At 43.0% G+C, this 24,854-nt stretch overlaps 1 protein-coding gene across 1 annotated transcript; it reads right to left on the bottom strand.

Moving 5' to 3' along the window:
• Positions 1 to 8,302: 8,302 nt before the first annotated feature.
• On the bottom strand, positions 8,303 to 24,012 carry LOC120023932 (galectin-3-like). Its single transcript, XM_038968035.1, has 6 exons — positions 24,008 to 24,012; positions 18,346 to 18,414; positions 9,358 to 9,853; positions 9,047 to 9,135; positions 8,607 to 8,778; positions 8,303 to 8,461 (listed from the first exon to the last, which is right to left on the bottom strand). Exons 1-6 carry the CDS (start codon positions 24,010 to 24,012, stop codon positions 8,303 to 8,305), a joined length of 990 nt encoding a protein of 329 aa, XP_038823963.1.
• Between the last annotated feature and the right edge of the window lie 842 nt (positions 24,013 to 24,854).

Raw genomic sequence — 24,854 nt, 5'->3', positions numbered from 1 at the left:
GTCTGGGGCGGTGTGTCACAGCATCATTGGACTGAGCTTGTTGTCATTGCAGGCAATCTCAACGCTGTGCTTTACAGGGAAGACATCCTCCTCTCTCATGTGGTACCCTTCCTGCAGGCTCATCCTGACATGACCCTCCAGCATGACAATGCCACCAGCCATACTGCTCGTTCTGTGCGTGATTTCCTGCAAGACAGGAATGTCAGTGTTCTGCCATGGCCAGCGAAGAGCCCAGGTCTCAATCCCATTGAGCACGTCTGGGACCTGTTGGATCGGAGGGGGAGGGCTAGGGCCATTCCCCCCAGAAATGTCCGGGAACTTGCAGATGCCTCGGTGGAAGAGTGGGGTAACATCTCACAGCAAGAACTGGTAAATATGGTGCAGTCCATGAGGAGGAGATGCACTGCAGTACATAATGCAGCTGGTGGCCACACCAGATACTGACTGTTACTTTTGATTTTGACCCCCGTTTGTTCAGGCACACATTATTCCATTTCTGTTAGTCACATGTCTGTGGAACTTGTTCAGTTTATGTCTCAGTTGTTGAATCTTGTTATGTTCATACAAATATTTACACATGTTAAGTTTGCTGACAATAAACGCAGGTGACAGTGAAAGGACGTTTCTTTTTTTGCTGAGTTTACATAAAAATGTTGGTTATAAAAAAAAACGTAGGATATAAGCAATAATTTACAGCGCCTTCAGAAAGTATCCACACCCCTTGACTTTTTCCAAATGTTGTTGTGTTGCAGACTGAATTTAAAATGGATTTAGATGTTTTGTCACTGACCTACACACAATATCCCATAATGTGGAATTATGTTTTTCAAATTTTGTACAAATCAATTAAAAATGAAAAATGAAAAGCTGAAATGTCTTGAGTCAATAAGTATTCAACCCGTGTGTTATGGCAAGCCTAAATAGCTTCAGTAGTAAAAATGTGCTTAATAAGTCACATAATGAGTGGTATAATAATACTGTTTAACATGATTTTTGTATGACCACCTCATCTCTGTAGCCCACACATACAATGATCTGTAAGATCCCTCAATCGAGCAGGGAATTTCTAACACAGATTCAATCACAAAGACCAGGGAGGTTTTCCAATGCCTTGCAAAGAAGGGCACCTATTGGCAGATGGGTGAAAATATAAAAAGCAGACGTTGATTAAGAACAAATTCTTATTTACAATGACGGCCTACACCAGCCAAGCCCTCCCTTAACCCGGACGACACTGGGCCAATTGTGCACCGCCCTATGGGACTCCCGGTCACAACCGGTTGTGATACAGCTTGGAATCAAACCAGGGTCTAATAGTGATGGCTCTAGCACTGACATGCAGTGCCTTAGACCTCTGCTCCACCCTTTGAGCATGGTGACGTTATGAATTACACTTTGGATGGTGTATCAATACACCCAGTCACTTCAAAAATACATGCGTCCTTAACTCAGTTGCCGGAGAGGAAGGAAACCGCTCAGTGATTTCACCTTTGATGCCAATGGTGACTTTAAAACAGTTAGAGAGTTTAATGGTTGTGATAGGAGAAAACTGAGGATGGATCAACAACATTGTAGTTACTCCACAATGCTAACCTAATTGACAGAATGAAAAGAAGGAAGCCTGTACAGAATAAAAATATTCCAAAACATGCATCCTGTTTGCAAAAAGGCAATGAAATTGGCCATGAAATTGGCCATGAAATTAACTTTATGTCCTGAATACAAAGTGTTTGGGGCAAATCCATCACGACACATCACTGAGTACCACTATTCATATTTTCAAGCATGGTGGTGTTTGCATCATGTTATGTGTATGCTTGTCTTCGGCATGTACTTGAACGATTTTACTATAAAATGAAATGGAATAGAGCTAAGCACAGGCGAAATCCTAAAGGAAAACCCTGTTCTGCTTTCCAACAGACACTGGGAGACAAATTCACCTTTCAACAGGACAATAATCTAAAACACAAGGCCAAATATACACGGGAGTTGCTTACCAAGACGACATTGGATGTTCCTGAGTGGCCTAGTAACAGTTTTGACTTAAATCGGCTAGAAAATATTTGGCAAGACTTGGAAATGGCATTCTAGCAATGATCAACAACCAACTTGACAGAGCTTGAAGAATTATTTAAAGAAGAATATGCAAATATTGTATAATCCAGGTGTGCAATGCTCTTACAGACTTACCTAGAAAGACTCACAGCTGTAATCGCTGTCAAAGGTGAATTTGGTATTTTGTGTAGATCGTTGACAAAAAAATGACAATTAAATCTATTTCATTCATACCACTTTGTAACACAACAAAATGTGGAAAAAGTCATGTGTGAGTACTTTCTGACAACACTGTATATATACACTCAATAACTGACAGGGGGTGCAGTTTCGAAGCAACCGTGCCTCAATTTTGGCAGCCCCCCACCAATGAAAAAAATATTCGGAAAGCTATAAAAATGCATTTATTAATGTCTACATTTGTTTTTGCCATGTTTACGCTATTACAGACACCTAATGCATACTTTTAAATTACAAATAAATATACAAATAAATACAACAATTATATGTAAATGTTTTCCTTAAAGTATATCTTTTTTAAAGTTCTAATGTAACTGCCCCCACTACAACAACAAAATAGGTTATATAAAAACATGCCTATAATATCAAAAAAGCACTTCACTTCCATGGTGTTGATGCTCTTAAATTGTCATGGGTGTGGCTGGAATGCAACAACCCTTTTTCGAGAGAGAGTGAGTGAGAGAGAGAGAGAGAGAGAGAGAGAGAGAGAGAGAGAGAGAGAGAGAGAGAGAGAGTGAGAGAGAGAGAGAAAGAGAGAGAGAGAGAGAGCACAACACTTACACAATATTGAAATGTTGCCATAGAAACCAGGGAATTTTGTCTGTGTATGGTTATGTTGTATGTGTTTTATGTATACGTGTGTGTGTGCGCGCGTGTGTGCGCAAGCGTGCGCGCCTGTGTGGGTGTTAGCAGTGCGAAGTGGTAACCCTGGTTACCACTTAATTGGTAACCAATTAATTAGCACGACAGCGCCCATTGTCATGCATACCCCCGTTTCCAAACGCAACGAACACAGGGAGGGGCTCTGAGTCTGCTGTGGGTAACATGGTTGACTTCATTGCTCAGCAGCCAGTCATGAGACTATGTCTCACAGACACTAACCAACTCCCTGACATGCCCTGACATGGTCTCTGTGCCAGGGACAGTAATAGCATTACAACAGACAGATACCTCCACTGTGTCAGAGCTGGGCTTGGTTCCCTGCGCAGATAGGGTGAAAAGTCTGTGTCATTACATTGAGTCTGTAACGCTTCATAAGAGGGCCCAGTCTAACAGTTTCCTGGTAACGGTGATGAACATAATCAACTCTGTTGATCCATCTCTCAAAGTAAAAGTTATGTCATCGTTATTTCATTGTTATGACAGTGTTAACCCTCCCATAGAAAAGCTATTATTGGAGATGTTCATTTTAATACCTGAATGAAATCGATAGCTAAAAAATATAAACAATGTTGAAAGATTTTTATAATCTCTTAATCATTTTCACCATAAAAATGCACCTTTATAATAAAAGCATTACATGCATAATCGCATTTGCGGTCACTTTTGATAATGATGTTTTCCGCTAATGGAACATTCGCACTTATAGCCTACTACCATGTGCGCATTGCTGTGCTTATAATGTGAAGAAATAGCCTTATAGTTTATCAACATTTTAAGGTAAATGTTCTAATCTGTTGCGTCAGCCACATTGTCACGTTCCTGACCTTATTTTCCTTTGTTTAACTTTGTTTAGTTGGTCAGGACGTGAGCTGGGTGGGTAGTCTATGTTATGTGTTTCTATGTGGGGTTAAATGTGTTGCCTGATATGGTTCTCAATTAGAGGCAGGTGTTTGACGTTTCCTCTGATTGAGAACCATATTAAGGTAGGCTGTTCTCACTGTTTGTTTGTGGGTGATTGTTCCTGTGTCTGTGTCTGTTGCACCACACGGGACTGTTTCGTTTGTTCGTTCGTTTGGCTAGTCTTTCCTGTTCGTGCGTTCTTCATGTCTATATGTAGTTCTCAAGTTCAGGTCTGTTTACTTCGTTTGTTGTTTTGTAGTTTGTGTAAGAGTTTTCGTGTTTCGTCTTTCTTTAATAAATTCCATTATGTCTGCATACAAGCTGCGTTTTGGTCCGACCCTTACTCCTCCTCCTCATCCGAGGAGGAGGCATTAGACAGCCGTAACACACATTGCGTAAAAAAGGTTTTTGATGCTAGTGGTTGTATTAATTTGGGATCTAGTGCATCCCACAACTGTCCAAGACTATGTTTGGAATATTTATTTGTCGCACAGAATAGAATAGGTCGACTTTTGTACTATGTGGGATAGTAGATTGACATAGACTAGTGCTTTTGCTGTTTGTTTGGCCTACTCATCTTGCTGGCTGATGAAAAGTCAATGTGAGCAGTTCTTCCAATATCTTCAATATTCACAGTTAGGTCCCCAATGTGTCTGGCTTCACTTGTAACCTGTGAGAAAGACCCGATCCCGTGATGGAGAGCCAGGTGGGTGAGAGGTGCTTAGGAGTGCGCAGCACTCAGGGAGAAGGGCTCAACGCAGTACTCCGGGACAAGGGCACAACGGCCACTGGCCACTAAAGGCATGGATTCTTTTAGGGTACATTACGGCCACAAAAGGGATGTCGCCGTGAAATTCGAGGCATTATCAAGAGCTTGTCAAATTGTAAATGAGAGACTAATGAAGTGTGTTCAGCCTGCGCAAAACACAAAGCAGAGCTCATGCCTTTCAGGCGACTTTTTTCAAATCATCATTAGAATCTCATCATGCAGCCTTACAATGTATTAAACATCAAAACATAGCCCAACGTTTGTAGAACAACTAAAGTTACATTAATAACTCTAAATTAAACATATAGGAGTACCTATTTATTTTTTAACCGCTTTATTACAGAATAGCCGCATGTGCGCACTCCCTCAAATTGTTTGGAGAAAATATTTATATTTTATTCAGCTTTGTTCAGTTGTATTCTTCATACTATGAAATAATTTAAAATAATGCCACAGAATTCTACCCAAATATTTTGTGCCCGCCACAGCCCTACTCTGTGACGCTAATATTTGTTTATCTAATCCAGTCTTATCCCTAATTCCTGTAGATCATTATGGTGGAGAGTGGAGATTCATGGTCAAACTAACTCACAGCTAAATTAACGGTGTCCGCGGTAACAACAGCAAAACAACAAATCCTTACCTCTGTTAGCTACCTGGGATGTATCCTTGATGGAAGCTTGGGAGGTGTGAGCATGGCCAATAAAGTGCTAGGGAAGGTTAATGCCAGGACCAAGTTTTTGGCTAGAAAGCCCAAGCTGCTTGATTAGGACTCCATGAAAGTGCTAGCCACTGCCCTCATTCAATGCCATTTTGACTATGCTAGTACTTCCTGGTTTGGGGGATTATCTAAATTTATGAAGGGGAAGCTGCAGATAGCCCAGAATAAGTTGATCAGGGTAGTATTGAAGGTGAGTCCACGTACTCACATAGGCAGGAGCTGCTTTCAGGAACTAAACTGGCTGCCTGTTGAGGCTAGGGTGTCCCAGATTAGACTAGGTTTGGTTTACAGGAGTATTTATGGTTCTGCCTGTTGAGGCTAGGCTGTCCCAGATTAGACTAGGTTTGGTTTACAGGAGTATTTATGGTTCTGCACCCAGATATCTAACTGATTACTTTCCTCGTGTTAGGGATGCACACAATCACAGCACCAGATCAGGTGTTGCTGATGTGTGTTTATACAGGTTCAGGAGTAATGCTGGGAAAGGTACTTTCTTGTATACTGGAGAACTCAAAATGGAATAAGTATGCCCAGAATGAGTCTGCCCATAAAAACGAGGTCCTCTCTGGGCAGCTTTAAAAAATAAAGTAAAAATATGTTTGATGTCTTCTGTGCCCATATGAATATGATGTAACTGCAATGATGAGATAGATGTTCTTCTTCTTTGTTTTTATGTTTTATTATCTAGTGCCTAACCCTAACTGGAAATGCCAGTGTCGCACTTCCGCATCTGCGGTGAAAGGTGGCGGAGCTAGAGCGGTGTTTGTCAGACCGTGAGACATCCCGAAAATAGGTCTTCCCATGAAAACGTCTGTAGCATCCAAACTATCATGACCACTCTATGGAAAGGGGAGACACTCACAAACACGATGGTGTTTGACTATGACCCCCATAAGTGTCAGGAGACTTGTTTGAAGTCAGTACCGTATGTGCCAACCTCTGTTTGGTAGCGTCCGAACCGTTTTGGCTACAAACTAATGGGACCCCACTGTGGAAAGGGGATATTCTCACAAACACGATGGTGTTCTCCGTTTTGCTCTACATTCCCCACAAGTTTCACGGGACTCGTCTGAAGGTAACCGGTACAGGTTTTAAAAAACGAATGGAAGTATGAAGGTAGTTTTGTGCCTACCCAAAAAAGGGGTTAAATATGTGTAAAAAAAACGACCATTTACATTTAAGTCATTTAGCAGACGCTCTTATCCAGAGCGACTTACAAATTGGAAAGTTCATACATATTCATCCTGGTCCCCCCGTGGGGAATGAACCCACAACCCTGGCGTTGCAAGCGCCATGCTCTACCAACTGAGCCACACGGGACCAAAATGTTTCCTTTTTTTTTTTTTTTTTTTTTTTAAATATCTCCTAGATTTAGGAAAGACACTTCAAAACCTTGTTTCTTATGATACATTTTTTGACTGCCTTTTTTGTAGTTCATGAATATGTGGTATTGGCCATATACCACGTCCCCTCAGGCCTTATTGCTTAAGTAGACCATCCTTTTCTATGAAAAATAGTAAATGGTATGAGATGGTAATCATACATTTTATAGGATCAAATGCTAAAGCAGGAAGGTGTGAAAAACGACATTTGATAGTGTTTGGAATTGTTAACATGCTCCATGCTGTATATTGTAATGCTGATTTAAAATGTTTATAATACAGCATTAATGAAATCAAATCAAGTCCATCAAAAGTACTCAGAACCAAGCAGGTAGTTATGGTATTACAAACCAAGCATAGATAGTAAGGCCTATTGTATACTGTCTGCAATACTATACTTGGCTGACAAAGCCCTCCTAAAGTATGATTGGGCCTCTCTGCAAAAACACATCCAGTAATATTGAAAATAATTTCAAATATGAAACAGAGAAGAGATGTTCAAAGTGAAAAAGTCACTGAAGTACCGTACAGTGTACAAAATAAGTGACTGAAATTGCTGATCAATTAAATGTCCTTTTTAAATGTCCAGAAAATGGAGAAAAACTATATATTGCCAGCTGTATTTTATCGGGAAAATATTCAGTGTACACAAGACTCAGAACTCTGTGGCCTTTTTCAAAACAGTAAATGCATTTTGAAAATGTATTTGCCTTCTCAAAACATCAAATAAATCAGAAGAACATAACTGCCTGCATAAAGAATAAAAAACATACATGGATATCTCTAGAGTCAAGCTGACTAGAGGTATGCCTTGAAAGAAATCCCACTTAATCATTTGATTAACGTCTTTGCGGCCACTAAACTATCAACATTGAAAAATCAACTATCAAAAGGTGACAAATGATGGTAAATTACTCACCTTTTATGCATGTGTCACCAATCATTTTCATACACATCAAATACTTGTTCATGATCAAAAATGAAATGTGAAATGTGCACGTTGTGCAGGAATCTTTCCATGTAGTCGGTCTGCTCTTACACGGTAGGTTTGTAGACTTTGCATTGGCAAGCGGAAAAAGAATCCCCAGCAGACATCAGGAGAAGGGAATTCAGTAGAAGAACACAACTGATGTGAATGGACAGGCCTCACACTACACCAAAGCAAAGCTCTGTAATGGATGCTCACAACGTTGGAGATGATGCGTTAAAAAAAGCATTTTCAAATAGACGGTCCCTATTGCTTAGCTCTTTCCTTATATTGTGCATGATTTGGAACGGATGGAGGCGTTTACAATTTTGTGCGCTTATATTTGCTGATTGCTGGAAACAGTTCACTTTTCTCTTGATGAAAGCAATGTGTTACAGTAAAGAACATTGCAGAAGTTTTTTTTGTCCTAAGATCAAGTTTATTTGCACATGGACAGAGTTAGTGGGCATTAACGCAGTACTATGTGTGCACCACAGAATGAACACAGCTCATCATCGTCGTCGTCATCATCATCATGAAACAGGTGCAAATAATTAATTGTATGTATTTAGCATATGCTGGGTGTTATATGCGGTATGGTGATGTCATGGTATTGTGTCTACGGTGACGTAGGTGAGGGTGACATCATGGAGGATGTTGATGCGATCGATCTGGTTGAGTTCTCTGACGCGGTGTTTAAACTCAAAAAGCTGAGCTCCGTTCACAGCCACCTTGAACTCCTCAAACGTAACCAGAATCTTCATCTGAAACACAGGTGGAGAAAGGGAGAGAGGAGTTAAATATAGTGTCATTTAGCCGCAGACATTATCGAAAGTGGAACTCAGTTGATTTGTTCGTCAGTACAGTACAGACTACAAGAGCACTGCCTCCGTGGAAGTTCCCACTGACCTCGAAGGACTGTCCTGCCATGAAGGGGAAGCCTCCCTGTGTGTGCCTCTCCTCTTTCCCCCAGTGCTCTCCCACCATGGTGTTCCTCACCACTGCCTGCTTGCCCCCGTCGTTGAACCGAGGGTTGAGGTGGAAGGCGATGTCATTACCTCGCACGAAGTTCACTGTGAACCTAGAGGGGGATATGATAAATTAAAACAGTTTTATTGATCAGATTGATAAAAGCATGGGCCAAGACATTAGATAGTGAAAACAAGCCACAGTCATCAGGTTGATAGGCCCACTCTTCCAGGACAGTCAACAGTACAGATTGACTTATTCCATCAGTTGTGTTCAAATAACGTACTGGTAATGTGTACATCTAAGGGATAAGTCAGGGATCTTATTAATCCTAGTAAACAACAAAGACCATAGTAGACTATGGAAGTTGATGAACTCACTGCTTAGCATTTGGTTTGACCCGGCCCATGATGGTGATCATCATCTTGTCGTAGATGCCTCTTTGTAGGTTCTGGTTGTAGGGAACGCTCTATACACCAACACAACACATTGACAATTAGGATATGGCTCTATCTTCACACCAACACAATGTCTTTGCCAATTCCCTCCCTCCCTCCATCCCCCTCTCTCTCCTTCCCTCCACTAAAGCTACATTACAGCTTCTCTAGATCCTACTTCTTGTCTCTCACCAGATGTCCAGCTGGCGTTGGAGTCCACTGTGGAGCAGGTGTAAAGCCACCTGGATTCTGACCAGGCCAACCAGACTGACCAGGGCTGAAAGGCCATCCAGACCCTGGGTTAACGCCTGGGATAAGGCCTTGGGTAACCGGCCACCTTGGGGCACTAGGCTGGCTGGGGACTTGGGAAGAAGCCGGGGCTGAAGCTGTAGGTTGAAAAGGCTGGGGTGCAGGCTGAGGTTGGGGCTGCGGCTGGGGTTGGGGAGGCTGGGGCTGGAATTGGGGAGGCTGGGGTCCAGGCCAGCATGGCTGGCAGGGATGGGATGGGGCTGGTTGGGGTGGTTGTGGTTGGGGACCAGGCCAGTTTTGGGCTGAAGCTGGGGCTGGTTGGGATGGTTGTGGCCCAGGCCAGCAGGGGGTGTTGGGTTGCCCAGGCCAGCAAGATGGGGGCTGGGTGGGCTGTTGGCCGGGCCAGGCAGGACCCCCTGTTTGGTTCTGGCTGGGCCAGATGCTGTTGCTTCCCTGGGGGGTAGAACCAGAGGACGGACAGCCACACAGAGCATCAGAGAGCTGGTGGAAGAAGAAGGGTACACACATACACAGTCAGAGACACACACACATGCAGACATGCACGCTAAAACCCTCATACACACACACACACACACACACACACACACACACACACACACACACACACACACACACACACACACACACACACACACACATACACAGTCAGAGACACACACACATGCAGACATGCACACATGCACGCTAAAACCCTCATGCACACACACACACACACACACACACACACACACACACACACACACACACACACACACACACACACACACACACACACACACACACACACTCATGCACACATACAGTGCGCACAGATAGAGAGGCCTATTCAGACATGACATTTAAGAATTATCTCAGGATACTTGAATAACAACATTTAAATACTTCAAGAACACTGAGACAGTGAGAGCTGTGTTCTCAGTCGTTAGTTGTCAGTGTAGAGGTTGGAGGAGGTGAGGTACCTACTTCCATAGTATCTGTAAGTAAAGAGAGAACAGCATCACTACCACTTTTCCTCTCCATCACAAACGGAAGCATTATTCAAATCGAATCAAATCAAAGTTTATTTGTCACTGCGCCGAATACAACAGGTGTAGACCATACAGTGAAATGCTTACTTACAGGCTCTAACCAACAGTGCAAAAAAGGTATTAGGTGAACAATAGGTAAGTAAAGAAATAAAAACAACAGTAAAAAGACAGTGAAAAATAACAGTAGCGAGGATATATACGGTAGCGAGGCTATATACAGGCACCGGTTAGTCGGGCTGATTGAGGTAGTATGTACGTGTAGGTAAGGCTATAATTGAACATAATCACTAGGAACTCACCACTGTCGGATAACCAGTCATTAAGTTCCAATAAAGTATTGATATGACAAAACTCCCACTTGAGATCTTACACATTTCCCACATTTTCAAACCTGATCAATAATTGACATTAGAGGGACAGCTATTCTATATATATATGACCACTAGATGGCCCCAGTCACCAGTCCCTGAAGTACCAACTGACAACAAAAATGTGCAGGCGTTTTGGAAACACTCCTTAGTAAATTCAAATGGGCGCATAAACTCATTGCCTCGGGTATATTGAAGACCAAGTCTTCATGAAGTATGAAGTCAATTGTAACACTTGGAGCAAATCCTCATTTGGCACATGATGCACCATAAAGTCCTCAGTGAAGAATGTATATGAAACAGTGGAAATGTTGTCTGTAATTTTCAATTTTCAATATTTTAATCTAACCTTTATTTTACCAGGAAAGTTAAGAACAAATTCTTATTTACAATGACGGCCTACCCCGGCCAAACCCGGACGACGCTGGGCCAATTGTGCGCCGCCCTATGGGACTCCCAATCACGGCCGGATGTGATGCAGCCTGGATTCGAACCAGGCACTGCAGTGACGCCTCTTGCACTGAGATGCAGTGTCTTAGACTGTAATCATTCTGCACCAGTCTCACAAGCCTGCTGTTATCCCACCCTCTTAGCACAGCAGATTCCACAGATAGCTACTCACCAATTACATCATAACCTGATTACCTGCCCTCAGACTAGTCTTGTATTTGCTGTGCATTGTCTCTGTCTTATAGACTATAACATGACCGCAATTATGATATGGATGCGTAGTATAAGATAGGCTCCCATCCCATAATAGGCCTCCAAACCGTAACTGCAGTCATGCCCAAATAAGTTGATTACCTTTTCTCAGCAGCTACTATAAGAAGCAACAAATCAGTCTTTGGCTCTGTATATTTCTTCGTCAAGTTTAAATGTAAACGTTAGCGCCAACGTTTTGGGGGGACAAGCCCATCACAGAGGTCAGCCATCACCTCTACTGTATGTCTCATCAAATAGGATTTCACACAGCTTGAGCTTGAATAAGTAAATCAAATCAAATAAATGTTCATTTAAAATTGCATCACACTTCATACTAAATCGATGAAATAAGGTAAGAGCTCCCTGGTCAGATGTCACCAATGGGACAATACAGCTTTTCTGGATCTCAGTCTCAAAGGTGACTAACCTGGATAGTCAGTCAAATCTTAGTTACCTGTTATTCACTGCGCTCCTCAGGTGTAACACTGTAGAACCAGGTTGTTGCTGTGTTGTTGAGGTGACAGCTAGACAGCTATAGCAGGAATCCACACATATTTATGACCTCCTTTATACCTCCCCTTTTTCATTGGGTCACTCCTTCATTCCCAACTTTTCTGGGAGAAACACACCCAGGGGGAAAGATTCCCAGTCACAACTTTCACCTTATCAAAATACGGTGCACAATATCAAGAGTAGATCTATGCATTTCTTTATGATGAAGTAGGCTGTCTTAGCCCTGTGAAACCCCCGGGTTGTAAAAATGCAACAGGTCCTAAACTCATGTCAAACACCACGTAGTAAATGTCCATAGACTAAGATGTATATTTCAGTAGCATTTGTTGTGTGTCCTGTCTTCTCTAAGACGTGGTGATTATGTATACATTTTTCTCTTGACAAACAAACATTCCAGAGGAAGATGTACTTTTGTAAAGTGCTGCAAAAACAGATTAGCAAAAAATGCTTGGGTCTCGTGAAAATCCATCAATCGGAGGTAGGATATAAGGCATGACTGGTGACTAGTTTTGGAAATGTGCTTTCGCTAAATAATGTGGTAGTGCAGTGGACTGACGCACTTTTGTCGAACTGTTGGTTTATTAATGCATTTAAATTGACATAATTTAACTAATGATGGGGTGGCTGGAATGAAACAATCAACAGAGACACCAGAACACATTTAGAGAGAGAGGGGGAGAGTGCAAACAACACATGACACAAGGTTTTTTGGAATTTCCTCTTAATGTGTTTGAGCCAGCCAGTTGTGTTGTGACAAGGTAGTGGTAGTATAAAGAAGATAGCCCTATTTGGTAAAAGACCAAGTCCATATTATGGCAAGAACAGCTCAAATAAGCGAAGAGAAATGACAGTCCATCATTACTTTAAGACATGAAGGTCAGTCATGTCTCTTCAAGTGCAGTCGCAAAAAACATCAAGCGCTATGATGAAAGTGGCTCTCATGAGGACTGCCACAGGAAAGGAATCTCACAAACACACTGATGGGCTCTGAGTCTGCTGTGGGTAACATGGTTGACTTCATTGCTCAGCAGCCAGTCATGAGACTATGTCTCACAGACACTAACCAACTCCCTTACATGGTCTCTGTGCCAGGGACAGTAATAGCATTACAACAGACAGATACCTCCACTGTGTTGCAAACCTGAGAGGAGCTTTAGAGTGAAGTCAGGCCTCTGGTTGGTTCCCTGTGCTGGTGGAAAGTATGTCTCACTGCATTGAGTCTGTGGCTGCATCCAAATTCCCTTTATAGTCCACTACTTTTGACCAGGGCCCATAGGGAATAGGGTGCCATTTGGGACACGCCCTGTATCTCAACAGAAGAGGGGCCAGTCTAACAGCTGGTAACGGTGATGAACATAATCAACTCTGTTGATGTAGCTCTCAAAGGAAAAGCTATGTCGTCGTTATGACAGTGTTATGACAGTGTTATGAAGCCCGTATGACATATTGTTAGAGTAAAGTGTAGCCTAACCCTCCCAGAGAGCAGTAAAAGCTGGAGGAAATTGATAACTGAAGCATAAACAATGTCAAAGGAATTTTATAATCTCCCAGATTGTCAACCCTAATCCCTCTCTCCATCCATGATCAGATTATGATCCCTGTAATCGGTCTGTAGGTATGTATAAATTCAGCCAGTATTAGAACTGGTCATGCTGTCTTGCCACTCGTATGTAGTCACACCCAACAATGACCATAGGCCTTGTCAAGACATCACAAACAGATCTGGAATCAGGCTAATGGAAATCCCCTGCACCTAACCTCTGGCAACTAAAATGTCCCTTTCTAATTACATTCCTAATTCCTGTAGGTAGTATGGCGCTGAGGTGGAGAGTCATGGTCAAACGAACTCTGTGATAAACAGATCAATGGTGTCCACGGTAACAACAACACAACAAACAAACATTCCCAACATGGCACACTCACTGTGTCAGTTCTCTTTGATTAGACTAGCTGTGATTTGAGTTGAGAAATGTAGGACATTTAAATGAGGTATGAGTAGACAGACTGGGAATTGGAAGAGCCATGGACTTGGTCTTTCTAGCTGTATTGTTTTTATTTCTATGGCTACCTCAACTCCTATGTATGCTGTTTTACCTGTGCTTTGATCAGTAGACAGAAGTCATTCTGTTATAGTCACTTATATTGACACGGTTCTGCTAGCCCCTGGAATCCTGGCTGACTGCATAGTGAGCCTGTGGCAAACTGGGTCAATACATTCAAGCATGGAATGGATAACTCACATCCGCTTAGGCGATCTTCATGAATTAAGCAATAGCAACGTTTCTGCATGGAAAAGAGCTTGTAGTACATCCACTAAACCACTTGATGACACTGGCACATTCACAGCATATACTGTAGTTGCGTTTTGGGTTTAAGTTGCCCTTAGGCACAGATCTAGGATCAGCTTACCCAGCTCACTCCTTGGTGTTACGTTGCCCACATTACTGTCTATTTCCATGTCCATGTACATTGGACTGATATGACTCACGACTCAGAGTCAGGATATCATTGGAACACGTGGACAACCATTACACAGCTTGCCTTTCAATGGTTGGATAATACAGTAGAACAAAGTTGAATACACTTCATGTCAACCTGCGTCTGGCAGGCTATGTTCCATCCTCTCAAGTGTAATCATCGGCCGTCAAGGCTCAACATGATAACATATAGACACACACACACACGACACACACATCCAGTATGGCTGCGTGAACGCAAGAGAACACCCCGCAGGAGGACCTCAACTCGCCAGCTGTGACCCACAATGCCGTGCATTGGGTGGCTGAGGGTTGCAGGGCATTTGAGGGCCACAGGCATTGTGTGTGTGTGCTAAGTGTAGCATCTGATGTTGCCATGATGACTCACTTTCCCATGAGCCCCTGGACTGGGACTCAAACTGTGAGCAGTGAAACTTGAAGTAAGACTTTGTACAATACAGAACCATCTGGTTCATCACAGTTACATTCTGGAGTCAGAGAAAGCTTCTGATGCCATAAACAGAAGGGTTGTGATGTCATAATGAGAAGGGATGTGAGGTCATGATATCATAACGGGAAGGGTTGTGATGTTATGATGAGAAGGGTTGCGATATCATAACGAGGAGAGTTGTGATGTCACGATAAGAAGGGTTACAGTGCATTCAAAAAGTATTCAGACCCCTTCCCTTTTTAAACATTTTGATATGATACAGCCTTATTCTACAATGGTGTCACGTGTGCTCCCTCTTCGGCCTCTAGGTCACCAGGCTGCTCGTTAGGGCGCACCTGTCACCAGCATTAGGCGCATAATGACATTCACCTGGACTCCATCACCTCCTTGTTTACCTGCCCTATATATGTCACTCCCTTTGGTTCCTTCCCCAGTCGTCATTGTTTCTGTTTCTGTTTCATGTCAGTGCGCTGTTTGTGTTACGTGTTGGTTTCATTTATTAATTAAATGTTTTCACTCCCTGAACTTGCTTCCCGACTCTCAGCGTACATCGTTACAAATGGTTTAATTAAAATAATATCTTCATCAATCTTCACAAAATACCCCATAATGACAAGGGTATTTAGAAATGTTTGCTAATTTATTAAAAACAGAAAACATTTCTGCAGCGTTGAAGGTCCCCAAGAACACAGTGGCCTCCATCATTTTTTAAATTGAAGAAGTTTGGAACCATCAACGCATCCTAGCACTGGCCTCCAGGCCAAACTGAGCAATCGGTGGGGAAGTACCTTGTTCAGGGAGGTGACCAAGAACCCGATGGCCACTCTGACAGAGCTCCATAGTTCCTCTGTGGAGATGGGAGAACCTTCCAGAAAGACAACCATCTCTGCAGCATTCCACCAACCAGGCCTTTATGGTAGAGTGGCCAGACGGAAGCCACTCCTTAGTAAAAGGCAACTAAAGGACTCTCAGACCATGAGAAACAAGATTATCTTGTCTGATGAAACCAATATTGAAATATTTGGCCTGAATGCCAAGTGTCACATCTGGAGGAAACCTGGCATCATCCCGTAGGTGAAGCATGGTGGTCACAGCTTCATGCTGTGGGGATGTTTTTCAGTGGCATGGACTGGGAGACTTGTCAGGATCGAGGGAAAAATTAACAGAACAAAGTACAGAGAGATCCTTGATGAAAACCTGCTTCAGAGAGCTCAGGACCTCAGACTGGGACGAAGGTTTACAACAACCCTAAGCACACAGCCAAGACAACGCAGGAGTGGCTTTGGGACAAGTCTCTGAGTGGCCCAGCCAGAGACCGGACTTGAACCCGATCGAACATCTCTAGAGAGACCTGAAAATAGCTGTGCAGCGACGCTCCCCATCCAACCTGACAGAGCTTGAGAGGATCTACAGAGAAAAATGGGAGAATCTCCCCAAATACAGATGTGCCAAGCTTGTAGCATCACACCCAAGAAGACTCAAGGCTGTAATCGCTGCCAAAGGTGCTTTGACTTACCAAATCACAGAACAGATTGAATGGTACACGTCCTGCTTTTACTCCCTGCTTGTACTTCCTATGGGTACACTCAAAATGACTGCCAGTCCATCCATTATGCCACCCGAATGGGGAGGCCCGTTCTATAGTCTCAGTTGGTATTAGATAGAACGTCGCAGCCCCACCCACCTGTGGGGAAAACAACCTGTGGTTACCTAGTTTATCCCCTTGGCTCACAACAAAAACATCATCTTTTTCAAACACAATTTTCTTGTTGTCTGCTTGTTTTAATTAATTACAAAACTACATTTAAGAAAAATACTTTTCAACATTGCCTGCTCGCTAGCGTTCCTCACTACTTAGAAAAATGTCATATTGTATTACCTCATGCCCTTTTTCATGACGGTGCTAGCAACCACATGAGTGAGTGCTAGCTAGCTACCAACCAGAACATGAAGCCAAGACCAAAAACAAACAAACGGACTATACAGCTACAACTAGTTACAAACTGACTATACTAAACAAGTTACATTTGTGCACATTTGTGGCCTGCTGGAGGTCATTTTGCAGGGCTCTGGCAGTGCTCCTCCTTGCACAAAGGCGGAGGTAGCGGTCCTGCTGCTGGGTTGTTGCCCTCCTACGGACTCCTCCACGTCTCCTGATGTACTGGCCTGTCTCCTGGTAGCGCCTCCATGCTCTGGACACTACGCTGACAGACACAGCAAACCTTCTTGCCACAGCTCGCATTGATGTGCCATCCTGGATGAGCTGCACTACCTGAGCCACTTGTGTGGGTTGTAGACTCCGTCTCATGCTACCACTAGAGTGAAAGCACCGTCAGCATTCAAAAGTGAACAAAACATCAGCCAGGAAGCATAGGAACTGAGAAGTGGTCTGTGGTCACCACCTGCAGAATCACTCCTTTATTGGGGGTGTCTTGCTAATTGCCTATAATTTCCACCTTTTGTCTATTCTATTTGCACAACAGCATGTGAAATTTGCATGTCAATCAGTGTTGCTTCCTAAGTGGACAGTTTGATTTCACAGAAGTGTGATTGACTTGGAGTTACATTGTGTTGTTTAAGTGTTCCCTTTATTTTTTTGAGCAGTGTATATTTTTGTGATATTTCTGACATTATTAGCTCAGAACATCTTTGGCATTATTACATACAGCCGGAAATAACTTTTGGATATTAGAGTGACGGTAACTCACCAGCATTTAGACCAGAAATAAGACTTTCCTGAATTACTTGGACATTGGGTCCCCACATTTCCCACTCTCCCATGGCGAATAGCCTGAAGCCACAGGGCTCTCCTTGCAGGCTCTATTTCCCTACGTGGGAGCATTACGAACTTTAGGCTGGGATTTTTGACCTGGGTACATACAGTATACATTAATTGAACAACAAAGCAGCTTTTCAGCGTATTTAGTTATTTCTTAAAATCAACCAAGAAGTTAGCCCCGTGGGGGTCAATGGGAAAGAATGTTTGCTCTCCCCAATTTGTGGGCGTGGTCGAGGGGAATTATTTCTTATGACGTGAATATGGACTCGGAGTATGGATTCTATTACTATCAGTTGTTCTGATAACAAAATGAAAAGGTTTCTGATGTCACAATGATAAGGTTTCTGATATCATAATGATAAAGCTTCTGATGTCATAATGAGAAGGGTTCCCATGTCATAATGATAAGGGATCTCATGTCAATGAGAATAGTGTCATTATCAGAACAGTTCTGATGTCACAATGAGAATGATGACACAAAGCCAGGCATGATGACCCATAGATGGTCGTAAGCTGTGACTGAGTGATATTGAGCTCAAGCAGCTGAAAGAGGAGAGGCTCTATTCCTGTCCTTCTCTGCCTCAGCACACATCACCAACCTCATCAGCCCCAACCCCTCAAAGCCTCTCAAGCCACCATCGCTCCCTATCTCACCCCCTATTTCCCCCCAGCTCTCTATCCTTCTCACCCTCCTCAAGCCGCCGGCCACCCTGCTGGGTGTACCTGGAGGTAAGAAGACACAACAAGATCTCACGGTCTCACTTCAGTATTCAACGTTTGTCCAGGGTAGGATAAACGTCTATGGATGGCGTGAAAGTACACTGTAACAAAAAACTAATTTATATGGTTATTTTGGGTATTGTCAACAGTAAAATACTGTGAAACATTTTACTGCAGCATACTGTAAAGTATGGTGCATTGTGGCAAAAGTTTGTGGGCGTGGAAAGAATTGTGGTATTTTGAATGGCACTATAATTCCACCCCGCAGAATACAGTATCCGTATTGTATTTTTAGAGTACCAAAAACCTTTTGACCACTAGAGGGTGGATGGTATTTTTGGTAGAGGCTCATTAACATATTTTGAGGCATGCCTTGTAAAGAGGCTATATTTGTTGCACCCGTGAGTGAGAATGCTGTACCTATTTATCTCCTATGTAGTAGTAGTGCTCCATCAATTTAAAACATATTGGGGATACATTTGAGTGGCAGCAAGTCTTGAACCTTAAATGGTTGAGTATTTGCCTGTCTGTTTTGCCCAGTAGTCGCTGCTAGTTTGGAAGCCTTTGTAAGTGATTTAAAACACCAAATATTTATTCATATGCTGTAATGTGTAAACACATGACCTAACAGCCAACCTGCTTGCACCAATCCCTTGTGAATACTGTAAAATACATCACCCCTCAATGATTTTGATTCTTCCATCCATTCATTCATTCATTCATTTATTCATCACGATTACGGTAGCATTAACCTTTTACAGCATAATAGAATCACTTTTTACGGTATTGTACTGTGCTTCATTACACAGTACTTTGCTTTGATACTGTATGTATATTACAGTAGTTGTACTACTATATGAAATAGAGAAATGTACTTGCCATGAACTGCATTTAAGCTAATGTCAAATTCACATCAACTCCTTGACAGTGTAGGCAAGGGTTAAGATAGAAAAGACTTGACGGTTAAGCACAAAAAACTTGACTGTTAAGTTTAGGCATTGATTATGACTTGTTAAGGTAAAGGGTTAAGGTTTGGGATAAGGAGAAAAATTAAACAAGTGCCTAGCACTGGGTTCAAACTTGCAATCCTTGGATCTGAAGCACATGGTTTAAGCACTTTGTCTATCCCCATCCACAATGTCCTAGCAAGCATTGAGCCTAATTGAGCGTAATATGTGCTCACGTTGCCCCTAATGGACGGTATTGAAGGCATCTCCCGATGTCTGATGCTCTATCTTATCATATCCCAATCCTATTCTTTCCTATCCTATCCCATAGTGTGAGGGTTACACGTTTGTGGTGTAGAGACGTTGTTGTGTTGTGTTCTCGATGGTGGTGACCTTGTTATGGCCAGCCAGAGGACGGAGAGCCACGGCCCTGCGTGATCATGGGATATTGTTTAGCAGGTCAGAATAAAACAGCCTCCCCAAATATCAAGGCTCAGAACAATGTCCTTGGTCCATCTTGCCACTGTATGGTCTGTATGGGTGTGTGTGTGTGTGTGCGTGCGCGCGCGTGCGTGCGTGCAAGTGTTTAGTGTACCTAAATGGCTATTAAAGAGGGATCCTGTGATCTGTGATGTCAGCCCATGACAGGGCTAAAAAAAAGGTAGCGTGAGGCTGTTAGGCAGAAGAGAGCATCCGGGGTCTGCCAGCTCCAAAGGGTTGTATGTTTGTGTATGTGTGTGTCTATATTGTGTGTGTCAACTCCAAAGCGGCTGCGGTGGCATTACGCCCCGATAAGCCCTGGGCCTTGTTCTAATACTCTTAAACTGCATACGCCCTCCTCAATTTCATTCTGCCTTCATCCTCCCTAGACGTAATCCCTCGACCCTCGTCAGACATGACTAGATTAGTGAAAGAAAATCATTGCAGGGAAAGCTAATCTGAAAACCTAAATCAATCAGTCAATCAATAAATCAATCAAATTGTAGCTGCATGTACTGTTACTGTTTTGCTTTTTTACTCCTAATGATTAGGGTTAGGATTAGGGGTGGGTAAATTGATCCTAAATCTGTGCCTACAACCCAGGCAGCTTCTGCCCAGAGCTCTCCCAGAGAGAGATGGTTTAACTTGGAGAGAGAGGGGATAGAAGGACTGTCTGTGGTTGCCATAGGGACAGGAAGCAAGCCAGGCACACTGACCTGGGGATTTTAAGACCCCTTTGATGGACTCTGTTTTTTTTACTGACATGGAAAGAGTTATTTGAAGCATGCTTGATAAGTTTATGTTGGATTTAGTTGATGTGCATTAGCCTCTGATCCACTTACTGACTCATTACTTACATAGAAATGATCAAGAGCTCAATCAGAGGATTTGATGACATTTCTCGTCTTTTTTCGACAAAGCATACTTTTCCTACATAAAGAGATGCAAATGAGACTGTATATAATTCCAATTTGCCAATTCATGACTAAATGAAATATATTAATCCAAACTTTATTACAAGAAGTAATGTTGGATTCACCTGTCCAGTTTCGATATGCAATATGTAGTCTCTATTTCATATGTGTGGCTGGCCCCCTGGTGGCCATGAAATGTACTGTTCTTTCTCTCTTAAGGCTCTTTATTTACATATGTTCCTTTGAATGAAAGGACAACTTTGAAACGAACTTCTATTGTTGAAAGAACCTGTATTGGCCTTCCAGGGATACAGTATATTTAGTACCAGTCAAAGGTTTGGACACACCTACACATTCATGGGTTTTTCTTTATTTTTACTATTTTCTACATTGTAGAATAATAATGAAGACATCAAAACTATGAAATAACACATATGGAATCATGTAGTAACCAACAAAGTGTATTTTATATTTGAGATTCTTCAAAGTAGCCTCCCAGTCTTGAAGGAGTTCCCACATATGCTGAGCACTTTGTTGGCTGCTTTTCCTTCACTCTGTGGTTCAACTAATCCCAAACCATCTCAATTGGGTTGAGGTTGGGTGATTGTGGATGCCAGGTCATCTGATGCAGTACTCCATCACTCTCCTTCTTGGTCAAACAGCCCTTGCACAGCCTGGAGGTGGGTTGGGTCATTGTCCTGCTGAAAAACAAATGATAGTCCCACTAAGCGCAAACCAGATGGGATGAGGTATCGCTGCAGAATGCTGTGGTAGCCATACTGGTTAAGTGTGCCTTGAATTGTAAATAAACCACAGACAGTGTCACCAGCAAAACACCCCCACACCATCACACCTCCTCCTCCATGCTTCACGGTGGGAACCACACATGCACAGATCATCTGTTCACCTACTCTGCGTCTCACAAAGGCACGGTGGTTGGTACCAAAAATCTCAGACCAAAGGACAAATTTACACTGGTCTAATGTCCATTGCTTGTGTTTCTTGGCCCAAGCAAGTCTCTTCTTCTTATTGGTGTCCTTTACTAGTGGTTTCTTTGCAGCAATTTGACCATGAATGCCTGATTCAAACAGTCTCCTCTGAACAGTTGATGTTGAGATGTGTCAGTTACTTGAACTCTGTGAAGCATTTATTTGTACTGCAATTTCTGAGGCTGGTAACTCTAATGATCTTATCCTCTGCAACTGAGGTAACTCTGTGTCTTCCTTTCCTGTGGAGGTCCTCATGAGAGTCAGTTTCATTATAGAGCTTGACGGTTTTTGTGACTGCACTTGAAGAAACTTTCAAAGTTCTTGACATTTTCCAGATTGACTGACCTACATGTCTTAAAGTAATGATGGACTGTCGTTTCTCTTTGCTTATTTGAGCTGCTCTTGCCATAATATGGACTTGGTCTTTTACCAAATAGGGCTATCTTCTGTATAACACCCCTACCTTGTCACAACACAACTGATTGGCACAAACGCATTAAGGAAAGAAATTCCACAAATTGACTTTTAACAAGGCACACCTGTTAATTGAAATGCATTCCAGGTGACTACCTCATGGAGCTGGTTGAGAGAATGCCAAGAGTGTGCAAAGCTGTCATCAAGGCAAAGGGTGGCTACTTTGAAGAATCAATTTGGCTACTACATGATTCCATATGTGTTATTTCATAGTTTTGATGTCTTCACTATTATTCTGCAATGTAGAAAATAGTTCAAATGAAGAAAAACCTTTGAATGAGTAGGTGTGTCCAAACTTTTGACTGGTACTGTATGTTGAGAGAGCATAATGGCCTCAGGCATGTTGCAATCACAATCTGGCAGTTGATGTAGTCATTCACCTGTGCATTCTCATGTGTTCAACCTGAATGTCAACAACCACCAGTCATGTGGTATAGGCCTACGTGATTCCTGGTAGACGTTACGGAAAGGCTCAGATCTTGGCATTACTTAATTAGATTGAAAAGAGGGTTCTTTGCAGTTCGCACACCATATGAAGTCCCAGGTGCATGGTGGGACAACCCCTCAATATTAGAAAAATAAACTCCAGCACACTGGTTGTGGGCCTGTCTAACTTGCAAAATTATATTTATCTGGCTAATAATCGGGGCCTCGAGGGGAAAAAACAGACCGGTGTGAGGGCCTCAAGGGAAAAAATGGTCCAGGTTGACCGAAATGCCAGAGACGATTTCTGGTCCCAGTCCTCCCCTGCCAGTGTATTTGAGGTTATTTTACTAGCGCTGTTTTACTTGCCATGTCCTCTGTTGTGGGGATTCCCTCTCCTCTCCCAGCCAATAGAAATGGTTCCCTCTGCAGCCATTTGATGGTGATGCTGAAAAGCCATAACAAGTGTGCTAGCCACTGCCTGAAATAGGCCTGAGCTAGAGACAGGAAGGATGAGTGGTGGAGGGGTGGACACTGTACACTGACAGGGGCTCACATTCCCTGAGAGAGAGAGCTGTGGAGAGGAAGAGGAGGGATGGGGAGGAGAAGAGCGAAAGGAGGGAGCGTAGGAAAGGGAGGAAAGTGGGAGGATGATGCTGTCTCACACACACACACCTGCATGCACAAACACCCCCCCCCCCCCCCCCCCCCCAGTCAAAGGCCTGAGGTGCCTCCAAAGTGGGTGGCCTACACTTGTCCCCTCAGACACTGGGACAGCCCCTAACTGCATGCCAACACAGGCTGAGATCAATGTGGGGCCTGACACTGTCAACTAGCAGGGATGTCACACTTTACAGTAGCGGAGTGAACGTAGGAGGAATTGTTCAGCTTCCTGAGTCCCACAGTTAGAATATGATCAATATATATTATATATAGCCCAATTATCAGTCCGGTTAAGCAGTGCCTATCTGGACAAATAATCAATCACTCAAACAGACCTCCAATGTCAGACAACTGGCTAAAATTGAGTCCTAAAATCCCTCTACCTCACTGATATTATGATAACAAGTTGAGTTATAAACATATTATAATTTAACCACTGTTGACGACTTCCAAAGTCCCTATTCTCACACTATCTTGACATAATAATTATTTCATCCAGTCCTGTTATTAAGCAAGGGTTATATCAGATCAATATGCAGCATTGTTTCGTGCCCATCCTCAGATTTATAACATCTCCATGTAAAGCCAACTCCATGAACATCGCTGGCGTTGCCCCAGTGATGCGCGAGCGTGCACGTTGCCAGCCGCGCCACATCAAAGCCAAACCCCATTAGTGTCGTCACTGTTCACGCTCAAACCCACATACGTCATCGATGGACCACTTTTGACTTTTCCCCCTTTTTTCTATTTTATTTCCGGTGATGTTGCACATTTTGATTATCCCTCTCACTGGCTGTCGCTTATTCCCATTTGAGCCTATTTATCATAGAAGTCTTTTGGAATTGCACGTGAATGCCATGCACAGCTGCAACGTTGCATAATCATATTACCGATTATAGCTCTCAATAAATAAACATACGTCGGCTACGTTAGCCTAGAGGCCTATAATAATCTGTGTCACTGTTGCTGCACGTTTCACCTACAGCCCTTCACTGTCATTCAATCATCCCAAATCTTAAAGAGGGCGTTGCATTGACTATATTGCGACCACGTCTTACTGTTACACTGAAAACGAAATAATTACCTAGGCGACATTATTTATTTTCAATTCAATTTGTACCACTCCCATAATACTTCCCGGCCGAATCCTCTTCCAACGTTCAACCGCGGGCCACTCTAGAAACACAGGTGCTCTAATTTCTGACGATCGCTCCAAGCCCCACTCCTCTCCTCTCCACAACACCCCGGATGTAAGCTTGCACACAGCGGTTGCTCCATACAGTATTGTACGGCGCAGCTCAGTAGCACAACCGAGAGACATTAACATGGCGCTGACAGCCACATAACGGTACCCACCATAATAATCATAATAACCAGACCAAATACAGCGGCGGGACATGTGAGCGGGTCAACCTCAAGACAGCAGGTAGGTGCAGTTCTGGTATTCGATAAACGCTCTGCGGTGTGCCATTTTGTGAAATATGGTATGCAGAAAACCGCTCTCTGTAATAGCGAAATATGGGTTAGCTCCGTCCCTCCCATTTAGTAACCTA

Source organism: Salvelinus namaycush, chromosome 29 (assembly GCF_016432855.1).
Source record: "Salvelinus namaycush isolate Seneca chromosome 29, SaNama_1.0, whole genome shotgun sequence".
NCBI lineage: Eukaryota > Metazoa > Chordata > Actinopteri > Salmoniformes > Salmonidae > Salvelinus > Salvelinus namaycush.
This window is presented reverse-complemented; position numbering and strand designations above follow the sequence as displayed.

Excerpts from the sequence above, each read along its gene's own strand:
- LOC120023932 (XM_038968035.1), bottom strand. Across the intron at positions 8,779-9,046 it reads GTCAAACCAAATGCTAAGCA|GTTCACAGTGAACTTCGTGC; the intron begins GTGAGTTCATCA and ends ATCCCCCTCTAG. Across the intron at positions 8,462-8,606 it reads TGGCAGGACAGTCCTTCGAG|ATGAAGATTCTGGTTACGTT; the intron begins GTCAGTGGGAAC and ends CCTGTGTTTCAG.